This window comes from Maniola jurtina, chromosome 11, assembly GCF_905333055.1.
Source record: "Maniola jurtina chromosome 11, ilManJurt1.1, whole genome shotgun sequence".
NCBI lineage: Eukaryota > Metazoa > Arthropoda > Insecta > Lepidoptera > Nymphalidae > Maniola > Maniola jurtina.
In genome coordinates this window covers 3,126,109-3,142,668 of record NC_060039.1, presented here as the reverse complement: position 1 = coordinate 3,142,668, position 16,560 = coordinate 3,126,109, and the positions used below count along the sequence as shown (strand labels likewise).

General features: G+C 36.3%; 1 protein-coding gene across 1 annotated transcript; it reads left to right on the top strand.

Annotated features, from left to right (window-relative positions):
* Window positions 1-828: 828 nt before the first annotated feature.
* On the top strand, window positions 829-3,542 carry LOC123869601 (cytochrome P450 6B1-like). The gene is made up of 2 exons (XM_045912581.1): window positions 829-2,112; window positions 3,169-3,542. The coding sequence occupies exons 1-2, from the start codon at window positions 873-875 to the stop codon at window positions 3,333-3,335; spliced, it is 1,407 nt and encodes a 468-aa protein (XP_045768537.1). The 5' UTR covers window positions 829-872; the 3' UTR covers window positions 3,336-3,542.
* The last annotated feature ends 13,018 nt before the right edge of the window (window positions 3,543-16,560 follow it).

The following is a 16,560-nucleotide window of genomic DNA, read 5'->3' as shown; positions in this document are numbered from 1 at the left end:
GTAACAGCGTTGTCATTTAACTTATCGACAGATTGCAAATATAAGTACTTATTGATAATTAATTTTACGTATAAATTTTGGCTATAAGCGAGAAAGTTAAAAGTTAGAAAGAGAGTTGCCTTTTTGAAACGTAAATATACAAAAGGTACCCTAATAAACGAAGAGAAATTATTACATTCACCTGACGATAGGTAGGTAGTACCTACATGTTAATACCACTTGTTTATACATTATTCGAATAAACAGTACTTTCACTAGCCTTAACTGTGTTCATTTACGATCTATTCTGGTGCGGCTCTTTATGTTAAGGTTTATACGTTCCCAGTTCCCACACGATGCATTACAATGCTAGGGTTGTCAACTACCATTTTCTGTCAAGTATATTTTTTAAACTAAAATTGTAATGTTCTTCAAAATTTATGAAACAGAGTCACGGAAGTGGTGTAATCAGAAACGAACGCTGTCCGAGTTATTTATGCATTAAAAAAAAGTTATTATTTCCTTCAAAATAAAATATTCTTTAAAAAAACATGGAGTTACAGAAGGGGTGCAATCAGAAATCGTCAAATAAAGCCGTCCTAGTATTATAGTATAAAATGTAGCTTTGTATAAAATCATTTATTATGACCGAGCATTACGTGCATATTGACCGACCCAGCCTGTTTCATAAGGAAAGATCTTCCGCGCAGTTGGCTAATCTCCATGAAAATTGGCGGCTGCGGCTGAATTTCGGTTACAGACATGATTATTTATTTATTATTATAAACTGACATCCCTAACAGAACTGTACAGCATGGTTCACCGTTACTTTGACCCACTCGCAGCATCCAATCTCAGTTTTAACCGCAAGATCGCCACGTGCGAACGCGATAATGTTTTTCGAAAGTTTTCTTTTAAATCTAGCGGTCCTAGTCGTTTTGATCGTAGCCCTGACTTTTGATTACGTGACGAAGTTCTTCAGCTACTGGTACATCAGAGAAATACCTAACAAAACTCCTGTACCCTTCTTCGGAACGGATTATCACAGAATTTTGGGACTGAGGAACACAACAGAAGAAATAAACAAACTTTACAATGAAAACTCTAAGGAGAAATACGTTGGATGTATCAAGAGCCGTATGCCGGATTTGATTATCAAGGACCCGGATTCGGTACAAAAGATTCTGTCTACAGATTTCTCAAATTTCCATTGCCGAGGCTACGGGCTGGACAGATCTCGGGATGTTTGTCTACGAAACAATTTGTTTTATGCCGAAGGAGAAAAATGGACTCTATTGCGAAGGAAATTTGAGCTATTATTGAATACCATGGACGATAAAATTGAAGACAGTTTACATGACTGTTTGTCAGGAACCAATGGAGATGCGAACGTTCAACAATTATTGTCTGGTATATTGGACGTTGTGTTTAAAGATTTGCTTATCGATAATAATTTAGCGGATCCCTTTGTTATAAAGAAGCTAAGAGAAACAATGCAACGGAGAACACTATTTGATAAACTAAATAGTTATTTGAAGGATATTTTTCCTTCAATATACGTTATGCTGGGATTGAACATTTTGCCCGAGCAATACTTTAACAAATACGCCCAAGTTATAAAAGAATCTAAGTTGATGAAGGATATTGAAAAGACGGATTCAATATCCCAAGAGGATATACACAATGATAAACCATACAAAAAGGGATCTAATTTGGAGACGGCCTATTCTTATTTGGCCGTTTTCATTGGAGAAGGTTACATACCATGTCATTACGTCCTTACGACTTTGTTGTTTGAGTTAGCGAAAAATCCTGATGTACAACAAAAGGCAAGGAGTTGTTTACAATGTTCAGAAGAAAATCATTACTTAGACATGACTCTGAAGGAAGCTCTAAGATTGTATCCAGCATATTCAGTAATCACAAGGAAATGCATTAAAACCTATACATTCCTAGGGAAAACTTTGCATCTCGATAAAGGAGTGACAATAAGTGTTCCCGTTGAAGCAATTCAAAGAGATGAAAAGTATTACGAAAATGCAAACGAATTCAATCCCGATCGTTTTTATAATAAAGAAGATGTTACTAAGTTGACTTATTTACCTTTTGGTGCTGGACCTAGAAAATGTGTTGGTAAGTGAGCTTGCTAAATCTCACGAATTTCCCCTCATAAATTATGATAATTGATAGATACATAGTAACTATCAATAAATAAATAAACAGTAACTGAATAAGTAGTAAAATAAATAGTAAATATAACTTATTTGTATATAAGGAAGTAGACAGATACCTAATATGGACTAGGACCTATTAGGTACGTAATGATCAGCTCCTTCCTATTTTTTTTTAAATAACGTTTGAGGACCCATATTTATTAAAAGTAAAATTATTAACACTATGTAACAGTGGTAATTTTTATTTTACGGCAAACTTTAATATTTGTAAAACTAAACTAAGTTATTCAAATCGTACACGTGATTTCAATCATCTTGTTACTCGACAGAAATAATAATTTGACGTTTAACTAAGTATTGAAATAATTAAGTATTATAATTATTATAGAACTCAATTGACAAGGCAATTACAATATAAATTAAAATAATTGACTTCTTAGTAGGTACATTTATAGCTAACTAATTACCTTTAAATGTTTCCGCAATATCTCAAAAGTCATTACTATTTGTTGCCTTTGTCAATTCAGTATTTTTGCTTCTCTATAATGACAATTTCTTGATTCTCTAATTCAACCGAGGTCATTTTATTAAATTACTAGCTGACGCCCGCGACTTCGTCCGCGAGGATTTAGGTTTTTCGAAATCCCGTGGGAAGTCTTTGATTTTCCGGGATAAAAAGTAGCCTATGTGCTAATCCAGGATATTATAGAATTTCAGCCAAATCCGTCCAGTGGTTTTTGCGTAAAGGAGTAACAAACATACACACACACACACAAACTGTCGCCTTTATAATATTGTGATTGTGTGATTAGTGTGATAGTGTGATTAGGTACATAAATAGCAAAGTATTTTCTAAGTCGAGAATAAAACGAATCCGCTAAACTCCTTACAATTTAATATTACTTACAATGAAATTGTACACTGAATACACTCCAAAATTAGTTTCTTACAATATCGATTTCTAGATTCTCTTATACTCGAGGTCTTTTAAAATGTGTCAATGCTTCATTTTCAGGTGAACGATTAGCATTACGTATAATTCGGGCCGTGGCTGCTAACATTTTGAAGAAATATCAAATTGGAAAGTGTGATGTCACACCGGAGACACTGAAACTGACTGATCATAACTTTTTAAGGGTGGTTGATAACGATTTATGGTTAAGATTCAAGCCTATTTCGTAGATTAATAAATGATAAGTCTCCTTATTTAAGTGCTAATTTATTTTATTTAATAAATTTTTAGTAACGTAGTTATTAAAGAAAATAAAAACTTATAAAAAGTGCAGTGCCATTTCAAAAACCTGTACAGAAGATATCACCACATACCTACTGTTAAAATATTTATATGGTTACGCATACTAGTTTTTACTAAGTACAATTTTTTCAAGTTCATAATAAACGATAACTCAACTTGCCTCTTTTTTATTACCTTGCCTAGGTAAGAATAAGTATAAGTATCAAAATTTAGTTAAAGCAAATTTCTGTGCCTAAAAGGATTTACGTATTTCAGTCTGCATCGTCACCTTCATAAGGTAGGCAAGCTTTTAACTCACAGTGATAAAATATATAAATAGTTTTATTAATAGGTTCGGTACCTCAAAAGGAAAAACGGAACCCTTGTAGGATCACTTTGTTGTCTGTCTGTCTGTCTGTCGTGTCTTGTAAGAAACCTATAGGGTACCTACTTCCCGTTGACCTACAATCATGAAATTTGGTAGGTAGGTAGGTATTATAGCACAAGTGCAGGAATAAATCTGAAAACCGCGAATTTGTGGTTACCTACTTCATTTCAAAAAATATTAAAATGTGTTTCAATTTTCTAACTATTACAAGTGGGGTATCATATGAAAAGGCTTTACCTGTACATCCTAAACTGATTTTTAATTATTTTTATATATAATAGTTTTTGATTTATCGTGCAAAACGTTGGAAAAATTACCCGAGTACGGAACCCTCAGTGCGCGAGTCTGACTCGCACTTGGCCGGTTTTTTTTATTATGTAGAAACACATACAAAAGAGTCTGGTAATACAAAAGCAAAAATTTTCAGCACAGGGATATTTTCCAAGCCATAGATAGTTGCTTGATAATAGACTCTGTCAACATTCCAATACGGTAGGCTCACCATAATTTGTTTAAGGCAATCCCGGACGGAAAAGAGGGGATAAAGGGGTGTGCGAGGATAAGCTTCAACAATATTGGGGATTGGTAGACGAAAAATTTATGTTTGTGAGAAAAAATTCAGTAAAAAAAATATATCGAGACTAAATTTTGACCCCCACGTTTTTGGATGTAACATCAGTCAGGTCGATTTTTTTCGTATAAAATGTAGCCTATGTCACCCGGACCATAATAACGAATCGATTGACCAAAATTTTGACAACCTCTCTGGTGTGGAAGCAATGACTCTGATAAGTTGAAGGTCCTGGATTTGATTTACGGCAATAGCATTTTTTTTCATTCAGATTAAAAGTTAGCCCTTGACTGCAATCACCTGGTGGTAAGTGACGATGCAATCTGAGACGGAAGCGGGCTAACCTGGAAGGGGTATGGCAGTTTTCATTAAACCCATACTCCTTTGATTTCTACTCGGCATCGTACTGGTACGGCTTTGCCAGTAGGGTAAATAATAACCACGGCCGAAGTCTCCCACCAGAATTACTTTATGTACAAATAATGATTTTAAATTGACTCTAGTTTTGTCTGGTGGGAGGCAATACCGGCAAAAAGTGACGTGCAATAATATGATTAGGTACATCCTTCAAATTCAAAATACTTTTATTCAGTTAGACTTTTACAAGTTCTTTTGAATCGTCAAAAGCATCACTGGTTCGGAGCCTTTCCTACCGAGAAGAACCAGCAAGAAACTCGGCGGTTGCTCTTTTCAAAGATTTGATATACAATATTACAATTAATGTGGTGAATGCCTATAAACCAAAAAGCAAGTATGTACTGATTTATTATGCCCTACCAACAGCCTCTTTCCGACATTGTTGGTTGCATGACGGATGATATGCCAGCAAATGCCGAACAAACAGGATGAGAGCTTCTTTTTTTTTAGTAAACAATACGAGATTTGGCAGTGACGAATCGTGTAAGGACGCCGAACTATACGGGCTTTTATCCCTGCGTAAGTACTTACACGTGAATATGGAAGCACTTACCGGATTAAAGGTAAAGCATACTCTATCTACAGAGACAAGTTAGTATAAGGCCGTCTCTGTTACGTAATCCCATACAAATGACAAGGACAAACAACTCAGTGAGCGTTAACCATTTTGTTACCAAAAACATGTTTTCAAAAACGTTTGAAATCCCATTCGAAAATGTTTTCAAAAGCACATACCTAATGCTAGGAGTTTTACTGGGGTAATAATTCCTAGAACCTTCTGCATACAACTCGAATAAGAGAACCATATTTTGACACTTATTTTTTTTACAGTTATTTTATGTCTAGAAAATGCCCGCGACACGGTTTAGGTTTATAAAGATCCCTTGGGAACTGTTTGATTTTCCGGGATAAGATGCCTATGTCAACTACAGGGACGCAAGCTACCTTGGTAACAAATTTCATACAAATCGGTTAAGCGGATGGGTTCTTAGGAATCCCGTGGGAACTCTGATTTTCCGGGATAAAAAGAGATATAACCTAACCCTGTACCAAATTTCGTCAGAATCGGTTAAACTGTTGGGCCGTAAAAAGGTAGCAGACAGACAGACACACTTTTGCATTTATAATATCAAGTAGGTATGGAAGTATGGATGTTGGTGATAATAACCGGGATGAAAGCAGACATAGATCCCAAAACATCAAAAAGTTTTCAAAATACCTAAATCTACGAGGACGAAGTCGCTGGCATCATCTGGTATTAGAACAAACTTTGATGGCGAAAATGGCGAAAATCTCAAGACACATTAAGAGGGCTCTCTCCGTCACTCGTTTCATACAATCGTAGTTCCGATTTCATTTGAATATTAAGCAACCAAAGTCCATGAAACTTTGCAGACATATTCTAGAAACTAATATCTATGTCTGTGGTTTTCCAGATTTCTGTTAAAATATTCGGTTTCAAAGTTACGCGGTCTTAAAAATTTTCATACAAATCTTTGAGCCCCTGTAATTTTAAAACTACATCTTTTTAGAAAAATCTAAAATACCACAGACACAGATATTAGTTTCTAGAATATGTCTGCAAAATTTGATGGACTTTGGTTGCTTAATATTCAAATGAAATTGGAACTACGATTGTATGAAACGAGTGACGGAGAGAGCCCTGTTAAAGTCAAAGTTGAAGACTACGAAGTACTTTAGAGCTAAATAAAATAGAGAATAGGTACCTTTATTAATGTACAGCAGTAAAGACAGACGTCTGACGGTACAGGTCGAGGAATTATAGCCTCGTTAGCGGAGTTACGATCCAAGGAACTTGGAGGTGACAATATCAAATTTTAAGTCGGGCTTAGCTGGAAGAGCTTTACTACAAAACTGTTATAACTGAGAAAATCTGTATTTGAAGTCTTAATTATTAAGATCAGTACAAATAAGTATTAAGTTACTTCAGCGCAAAGCAACGTTGGCCTATTTCGGTCATGGGTGCGGGTGGCTTTACTTTACAGGTCCAAAAGTGCCATTAGTACCCATAAATGAGAAAGTGTGTTTGTTTGTTGGTTTATCCGTCAATCACGCCTGAACTAAGCAACGGCTACTGTTATTCTAAAAAAAATATTGAAAATATACAACATTGAAAAGTCTCACTCTATAATCCCAGTTCTTTTTTGGCAATTAATAAAAAATCAAAAATAATACTTGAGCCACTTCTATTTATTTATGGTTGGGGCACTTCTTGACTGCGATAAATGATACGTACAGTGGTAGTTTGACGTCGCTCTTCGCAAATTACGTCTACATTACACTAAATAATTCCGAGTGCGCGTGGAAGCTAATAAAAGTTTCAAGACGACGAATTGGCACGGTGGAAAGCGGGCCTAATCAAATATTTTTATGATCGACGCCATTTTACGAGGCAGCTTGCTTGTTGAGAGGTAAGTGGGGTATGGTCTGAGCTACAAAAGGTGATTATTCTTCATCATAAATATAGTCAAGGCAAACAGGTTTATCAGACTACTAATCGACAGGTGATCTTGAGTAGTCCGCTAGACTTTGGAGCTCAAGCAGCTATTCGATACCTGCAGTAAAGAAGAAAGTAAGAACAATAGGGTAAGAAGAATATAAGTAGCAAAGAACCAGTAATAGAAGTAGCAAAAAATGCTTTATTTAAACTTCAAGTGTACAACGAAATAAGGTGAGGGAGTCTGGCCTAGAAACAACAACATATTCAGCCAATTGCGCTAATTAAGCAACGTTAACTCAACTCAGTAACTCGATGGGTTACTTTGAAGGTACGAATTTAGCCTATTATATTTAGTTTCCTCCGTACCTCGGAGGACAAACACCCCCAACCCAAAAAGAGGGGTGTTATAAGTTTGACGTGTGTATCTGTATTCTGTCTGTGGCATCGTAGCTCCTAAACGAATGAACCGATTTTAATTTAGATTTCGTTGTTTGAAAGGTGGCTTGATCGAGAGTGCTCTTAGCTATAATCGAAGAAAATCGGTTCAGCCGTTTGAAAGTTATCAGCTCTTTTCTAGTTTTCTTATAGAGGTTTTTGGGTCGGGGGTTTTTTAAATTTTGAGTTATGATAAATAATCGTTAACCTAAGAATCAAATCGCTCTTGTTACTCTCTCTCATAGTCGAGTTGTATGCGAGTAAAAATAAAATGTAGTTTTAACTGTTGTTTTGACCTTATGGAAAGTACTCTTATACGTCTCATAAACCTCACAGATCCAACACTATAAATTAAAGAAAGGCTCTCATCATCATCATCATCATCAGCCTGTGGACGTCCACTGTTGGACATAGGCCTTCCCTATAGAGCGCCACCACACCCGGTCCTCAGCCTTCCTCATCCAGCCACTTCCCGCCAGCCGCTTTATATCGTCGGTCCATCGTGCTGGAGGGCGTCCCACACTACGTTTGCTTAAACGCGGTCTCCACTCAAGGACTTTCCGGCTCCAACGGCCATCGCCTCTACGACAGGCATGGCCTGCCCACTGCCACTTCAGCTTGCTAATAGTTTGGGCTATGTCAGTGACCTTGGTTCTCCTGCGGATCTCCTCATTTCGGATCTTATCCCTCAGGGAAACTCCTAACATAGCCCTCTCCATAGCTCGCTGAGCAACTTTGAATTTGTGAACAAGGCCATTTGTCAGTGTCCACGTTTCAGCACCATAGGTGAGGACGGGAAGGACACACTGGTTGAAGACTTTTGTTTTCAGGCATTGAGGAATTGACGATGAGAAGACTTGACTTAATTTTCCAAAAAAAAGAAAGGCTCTAAATTTAAAAAATATTCTTGCAGTCGCTTTTGAATTGTACCACACCAGTGTATGAAAGTATTATTCACTGTGACGGCTCATTTGTGTATATAATTCAGAAAAGGAAATAAACCAGATATGCTCTAAGATTAAATAAACAAGGCACCGAGATGTTTGTAGGTTATGAAAGTACGATTCTTTTCAGGGACTTTAGCTAGTATGTGGCATCTATACAGTTCAAATAATATGTACCTATTTTACGACGTTGTTTAAGATTTTATAGAAAGTTGATAAAAAATTCGACGCGTGCGGCGCGTATGCTACTAACAAAATAAATGTGCCTACTATTATCTGATAATGAAGTAAGTACTATGAATATTTTAAAGAATCCTTCAACCGTGCTAATGCGGTTATAAGATAGGTAGAGCAAAAACTGCCAGACTAAGAGTTTAATGAAAAACGAACTAGCTGTAAAGTTTATTGACCTCAAAATTATCTTCAATTAGGAGGGGATTCAGCATATTTTCTTTTTTTTCATACTTGTCAGGCCCTACGTAGACTACGGAAAATCTTTGACGTGCGTTGTTTTCCTTTGAAAAGGTCATTTACTTATTATGCAAAATTTGTGAATTTATTATGATAGACTAGCTGATGCCCGCGACTTCGTCCGCGTTAATTGAGGGTTTTCGAAATCCCGTGGGAACTCTATGATTTTCCGGAAAAAGAGTAGCCTATGTGGTAATCCATGATATTATCTATCTCCCAGTTAAACCCGTCCAGTAGTTTTTGCGTGATGGAGCAACAAACATACACACACACACATACAGACAAAATTTCACCTATATAATATTAGTGTGAAGTGTGATAGACAAGATGTTGCCCACGATTTTATTCTTATGGGTTTTGATTTATTTGGAATTTCGTGGGGACTCTTTGATTTTCCGGGATTAATAGTAGCCTATGTAGCCTCCCGGGATGCAAGCTGTTTCTGTTCCCGTCAATATCAATTAAGCTGATGGGCCTTGAAAAGCTAACAGACATACAGACACACACTTTCACATTTATAATGGATATATATATATATAATGGATATAACACATGCTCTGTAATATAAACTATATATAAACTATCGATGAAACATGTAAGATGCTGGTGGAAGATATTTATCTAATCAATTATTATTGTTAAAAAGTCGTAACTCGGTCATTATCCTACCCTTCCCTTCCATTGGGCCTATCTGATCCAAAGGTTGTCCATCGCCATTCAACATACCAATGCTGCCAGCTTGATGGGGCAGACTTTTTAAATGACGATATTTTTTTTGGAATAAATATTGACATTATTTTTTACAATATCCATTACAATATTGTAAATAAACATGTATAACAAAAGTTCCGCGTCTGAAGTATTAATGCATACTATATAGTAGTGTTGTACACTACACTGGACATTGGCTGTCCAAAAAATATACTAACCTGAGGTGATCAATCTTCAAAGCTTACAAGAATTCTGTTGACATTCTGACGGCCGTATTCACAATCATTAACTACGAGGTCTCACAGTGCGCTCGAACGCATAGTGTAGGTTCCACCAATCAGATCATTGTAAATTGACGTGATACAGTAATCTGATTGGTGGAACCTACACTGTGCGTTTGAGCGCATTATGAGACCTCATAGTAACGTTTGTGAATACGGGTGTCAAATTCCGTCGTCTGCGTAGACGTTTACTGCAGCGAGTTAATTAATTTCAGTTTTCAGTTTTCACAGCTGCAGTGAAATTTGCATTTAAGACACAAAAGGGTTAAGAAAAAAATTAATTGGAAGCCATTATTCCTTTTTATATTGGACTCTCATGATAAAATAACACTGATAGCGCGGAAAATTTCAATTAAGATGACAATTTTATTACAATGGATAATGTAAATGGCTTACTCTACCAGTGTATTTATTTAAATACTTTTTTCATTGAAAATGTTACAATAGTTTTTAGTTAACCTTATCTACTGTATACCAAGTCAGCTTGGAATGGTGCCAAGAATACTGGCTGCCTTATTGACAGCCAGGCTGATGCTATGCGCAAATAATAGATACATAGATGTCATCAGCTGAGGTTATTAACCGCGGCGTAATATTTCGTAATTTGTTTTAGCATTAAGACGAAACAATAGTGTGTACCTACAGTCGTATACAGAACCTTGTACACATTGACCAAAAGAGTTTAAACAATGCTTTTGGCGAACATTTAATGAGCCAGTTGGCGTAATTAAGCGTAAAGCTTGTGCCAGGAGTGGGTACGACAATACTGCAACGGGTGGGATTTGAACCGCCAACCTTTCGGAATTCAGGCCGCACCTCAACCGTTGAGCTGTCGAGGCTCTACTATTTGCCGCATGTCGTAATGATACAATATTGCACTACAATCTAATTTAATAACTCTTTAATAAAACTAATATAATAACTCTTTTTATTTGAATGGATGGATGCTATGGAGTGGCACGCAAATTGTAATTATTTTTCTACGCCTTCAGAGTGTATATTTCGCGTCGAAAACTTGATATTTTAGGGTTTTTCTAGGTTTTAACGATGTGACAATTCTAGGAAAAACCTACTTTAGGGAAGATTCATAAAATCATCAAAAGATTGGTGCAATTCGCAATCAGCGTTTAAAAGCTCCCCAGTCTTCGCCGAAAGCATTGGGTCATTGTATACAGGAGGCACTATATTTGGCAAACAAAAGATAAATACCCATTTCCCGCGTTATTTACGTTTTGTTGACGCTCATCCCCCAGTTTTCGCAGGTGTCACGTATCGATGCGACGGGGTTACGTGATTGATTCAACACTGGCCCGTTTAAGTAATTAAATGTGTGATCGAAAGCTTAGCTCGGTGATTTTTATCAATATGCGGGTAGATATTAAAAAATGATGCACAAAGGTTTAAAAGATACACTGCACTGAACTGAATATTGATTAGAGCATGCGACGGTGTTTTTTTAATTTGTAAACTAGTGCTTGGCCTCAAGCAAACCTGGTGGCAGGCTCGAATGTAACTATTTTTATGTTTTTCGGAACAAAAACTATGATATTATGATAATCCGGAGTGTTATCTAAATTAGTTACAAGTTTTGTTGAAATTCGTTCAGTAGTTTCAGCGTGAAACGCGCACAGAACGACAGACAGACAATAATATTATTATTGTGTCAATCGTGTATAATTTATATGCTTCATTGTATACAATGTTTTTGGGATTGCAGGAATTTGTATTTGTTTGAGATAATATGCTATGCCGAGTTAAAAACCTACTGTTTACTAACCTATTACACTGATCGCTAGCAATTTATTCTTATCCATTGAGGAGTTCTGTTCTCCATCTCCGAAGTAATTCATCAGATCTTCACCAAATTTATATGGAACCACCTGCACGGCATACCCTTTCAAAAACAAAAAAAAAATCCAATTCAGTCCAGGGGTCTTCGAGTAATCAGAGAACATTAAAAAAAAAAGATTCCGATGAATTGAGAACCTCCTCGTTTTTTGAAGTCGGTTAAAAATTAGTACCAGTGATAGTCTATATTCCGAACAGTTGGCTGATAAAGGTGCAGGGAAGTTATAGTGCAGGATCGAGGCTATGTGTCTTGTTCGCGGCGAGCATTGGGCATGTAACACCAGTCGTTAGTTTGGCTTCAATCCAGAGATAACTGGTGAAATACATGCGGCGCTTGGAAAATAAAAATAAAACCGCCCCATGTTTTGTAGCTCGTGATCGTGGTTTCGTGATTTTTTTTTTGGGTGTTTTATCGCTAAAACCAGAAGGTGAGTATATTCGGATTTTTCGGTTCATACCATTTTATCTTAATTCTATTAGTTGACGAGCCCTGGCTTTGTTTAGATGAAATTTTAGATCTTTTATTAGTGGCGATCTACGTGTCACTGGGATGGCGACTTCGAGCTGGAAAGCACAGCACAATAGCATTGCAACGGGTGGGGCTCGAACCGCCTACTTTTCGGATTTCAGTCCACTCCTATAACCGTTGAGCTATTGAGGCTTTGGCAGACCCCCCTACTAGGTGTAAGGATGATATCAAAGAGTCGCTCGGAGCCGCTAAATTCAGACGGCGCAAGACAGCGGTGTATGGAATTACCTACGAGACATATCTCCAGCAGAACTGAACGTCCAGAAAACCTGCACAAACTCAAGTTTCTCGACCTTTTGGTTTAAACCTGTATGTTAAATCAGCCAGTTTATTATATTTAAGTAGTTAAAGATTATATATTTTATTTAAATTTTAACTAAGTGATTTTAAACAGATGAGTTCGTAATTCAACATTGACAAGATCCAACGTGAGTATATCTAGAAGCCCACTGTTTTATTTTTAACTCCCGACCCAAAAAGTGTATCTGTTTAGGTATCTATCTGTGGCATCGTAGCTCCTAAACTAATGAACCGATTTTAATTTTTAAGCTTTTTTTGTTTGAAAGGTGGCATGATCGAGAGTGTTCTTAGCTATAATCCAAGAAAATCGGTTCAGCCGTTTGAAAGTTATCAGCTCTTTTCTAGTTATTGTAACCTTCACTTGTTGGGGGTGTTATAAATTTTTAATTTACGCTTGTTCCAAGAAAACTGCTACCATTATGAATTCATCTAAAGGATCACGATTCACGAGTCTTAGTAATCACAACGCAAAGAGAAAGTATCAATTAGGTAGGCGCGATCAAAGCCGCAGGTGTTAACTAGTCACAATAAAAAGCGCCAATTAGCAAGCTTTCATGCCAAACAGCTCATGCATATTTCATTAGGCAGCATTTCAATAAAATAGGTGTCAAGCAAATTAACTACTTCTATCTTCGTACAAGAATATTCACTTACTTTCAAAGCTAAAGGGTTACAGATGTTTGAGTCACTTTAAACACAAATAATGGGATGTAAATCATAAGTGGTAGCGGTTGGATTTTATTATCACACTTCACACTAATATTATAAAAGCGAAAGTTTGTGTGTATGTTTGTTATTCTTTCACGAAAAAACTACTGGACGGATTTGGCTGTGGAGATAGATTATATCCGGGATTAACATAAGGCTACTTTTATCTTGGAAAATCAATGAGTTCCCAGTGAGAATTTTAAAAACCAATATCCACGCGAACGAAGTCGCGGGCATCAGCTACTTATTTATGATATCAAAAATGACTCAGTGAATGAACTTTTATTAAACCACTAGTGTTATTAGCTTACCTTATCTACCTACCTACCAATTACTTAGAAATTGTATGAAAAATCATTTACTCAAAGACCAACTTCTGCTGTCCCGATTTTTTTCTTTCAGTACAATGAAATGATCCTTACATGAAACTGAGTCGATCGGCATTAAAATTTTTTTTTATCAATTTCATTGATTTTTATGGACAACTCACGCTTGGCCATAAAATGGACTCCACCAAAATTGATTTCATAAAAAAAGAGCAAATGGTTTCTGGTTGGAAGCTTTCCATGTATCTTCTATAGTTTCAGATTTTCCATACTGTCCTAGTTAAAAAAACACACTGTATAACGTTACTAAATATGTCTTTATCGGTAGGAACAGCATTCGAACAAGTGGTAGATTATTTTGACAATTCAAAAGTACTTGTAGTAAGTTTATTTGAATAAAAATATATTCTATTCTATTCTTTATAATTCGTCCATTTCACGTTCCTCGTTCAGCAAGGACTCACTAGAGCGTAGCGTTTGACAATGTTACTTTTCTTCATTTAAACACACAGATTGTTACTAAATATGTCTTCACCCCTCGTCGCTTATGTTTTAAGCCACTATTAATCACGGTTCTCATTCGGCAGGCATCGCTTCGAGTGACGTCGAGAGCTCACCGGAGCGTAGCGTTTGACAATGACACTTTGCTTCATTTGAACAGCGTTTTAATTACGCTTCTACTTTTCGATATTCATAATGAAATTCTTGTCGAATCAGTTATTTGTTGTGAAACGAATAATTCAAGTTACAAGGTTAATAAATTCGTAACAGCTCCATAATAATCTATTGACCTATTGTGTCGTTTGAAAGTAAAAGTTTCTTCTTGAGCCCGTTACGTTATCGATGTTAGAGTAATAAGCTAACAAGCATGGACCTATAAATACTCGTAACGAGATAGATTATTCTGCAAAAGATAAATGCTCTGTGTGCTGTATTTTACACTCATATGTACAATGATGTTTGCACATGTACATGTGAGTATGCATGTAAAAATTTTTTTTTTAAAACTTATTTTTGAAGTAAACCTTCTTTAGGTGTGACTTAGATTCTAGCTTTTTAGGACGAAAGTAAAGCGAACGTTACTTCCGTTATTGTAAACAGTAATTGTATCTAAACATAATTTAACGATGATCTAAATGTATCTGCATTGTATTTCATATTTAATCACTTAAGTGTATATTAGGTATTAGGTATTAGGTGTAACTGGGTTAGTTGTGGGTTTCTTCTCAGACCAGGGCGCGTTTGGAACCCCCGATGCTTTAGTATTACGTCAGCGTAGTTAGATCACTATACATCAATTATTATCTTATAAATTCAACAATCTGAACATAGAAAAGGAATAGATGACTGACTGATCTTTCAACGCACAGCTCAAACTACTGGACGGATTGGGCTGAAATTCGGTATGCAGATAGCTAACTATGTATAACGTAGACATCTGCTAACAAAAGAATTTTGAAAATTCAACCCCTACGTGAGTAAAATAGTGTTTTGAAATTTGTGTAGCCCACGCGGACGAAGTCGCGGGAGTAAGCTATTAATTGATGTATTATTTTGAATAACTTATTTTCATTTGATATGATTTTTGATCTTTCTGATGTTGGTGACAGCAAACACTAGCGTTTTACTGAACTGAACCTGAGGCAAGAAGTAATGATTATTTTAAGTGGCTCTACTTTCGGGGCTCTTTGGAAACATCGAGACTATTAAATTGTTATGGACTCTACCAGTTGTTAAAGCCTATGGCTGACCAAAAATAAAACCCAGTAAATGCAACATAATTTATTTGTACGTTTACACAATTGAAATGCACTTAAACGTTTATCTAGACTAAGTTGCTTTACAAAAATTGTAGTCAGTGACTCGATGGCAAGTTGCGAAGCAATAAAGGTAAGTGGCCGGAACTGCATTATCGCTAACTGTTTCCCAGATATTTGTTCGTATTGGTGTTCTTGCTTTTGTATTAGCCCTAGATTAGTATTCTCGACAAAGATGTTTGGTTCAGTGCTGTTTTTATTATAACATTATTTACCAACTAGCAACGCGCCCCGGCTTAGCACGGGTAGGTTATTACAATTTTCTTAGGGATCTCTAATTTTTTGGAAATAAAATATAACCTATAGGAATAATGTTTAGTTTTCTACGGGTGAAAGAATTATCGAAATCGGTTAAGTAGTTCAAGAGATTACTTCCTACAAACAAACTTACAAACTTTACCTCTTTATAATATTAGTACCTATAGATTTAGTGCAGTTTGCACAGTTGTTATCGACGCGTCTTGACCATAGCAGTTAGCAACCGAGTCACTTCGACTTTGTTTACGTTGATAATAATAATCAAACTATTCCAGTTTCTGTTGAACAAGTAAAATTGTATGATTTTTATTTTGAGGTGGAAAAGCTGAGAAGAATTTGCATGCCTGTGGAGGAACAAGTAGCAGAAAGAAAGTACTTAAATTGTGATCGCGCACTAGACAGTCCAATGTTCTAAAACCTTCCTAAATATTCAGACGACATCAAAGGAGTCGTAACGGAAACAGCAAGATAGTAGAAAAAAAAACGCGTATGTTGGTGTCAATTTAAAAGAAATAAAAATGTATGGAGTTATGAAATCAAAAACTGAAAAAAAAAGTAGAATGTGGAATTCCTTACAAAAGAAACCTACAGCAGCAGTCGCATCGCTTGAAATGACGATGACGACAACAATCTTGCATCTAATACCATAACATTACCGTAAGTAACGACATCGCTTCGTATCGTTTGCTACCGTAGCTTAGGGATTCC

Excerpts from the sequence above, each read along its gene's own strand:
- LOC123869601 (XM_045912581.1), top strand. The coding sequence starts at position 873 with ATGTTTTTCGAAAGTTTTCTTTTAAATCTAGCGGTCCTAGTCGTTTTG. Across the intron at positions 2,113-3,168 it reads TGGACCTAGAAAATGTGTTG|GTGAACGATTAGCATTACGT; the intron begins GTAAGTGAGCTT and ends CTTCATTTTCAG.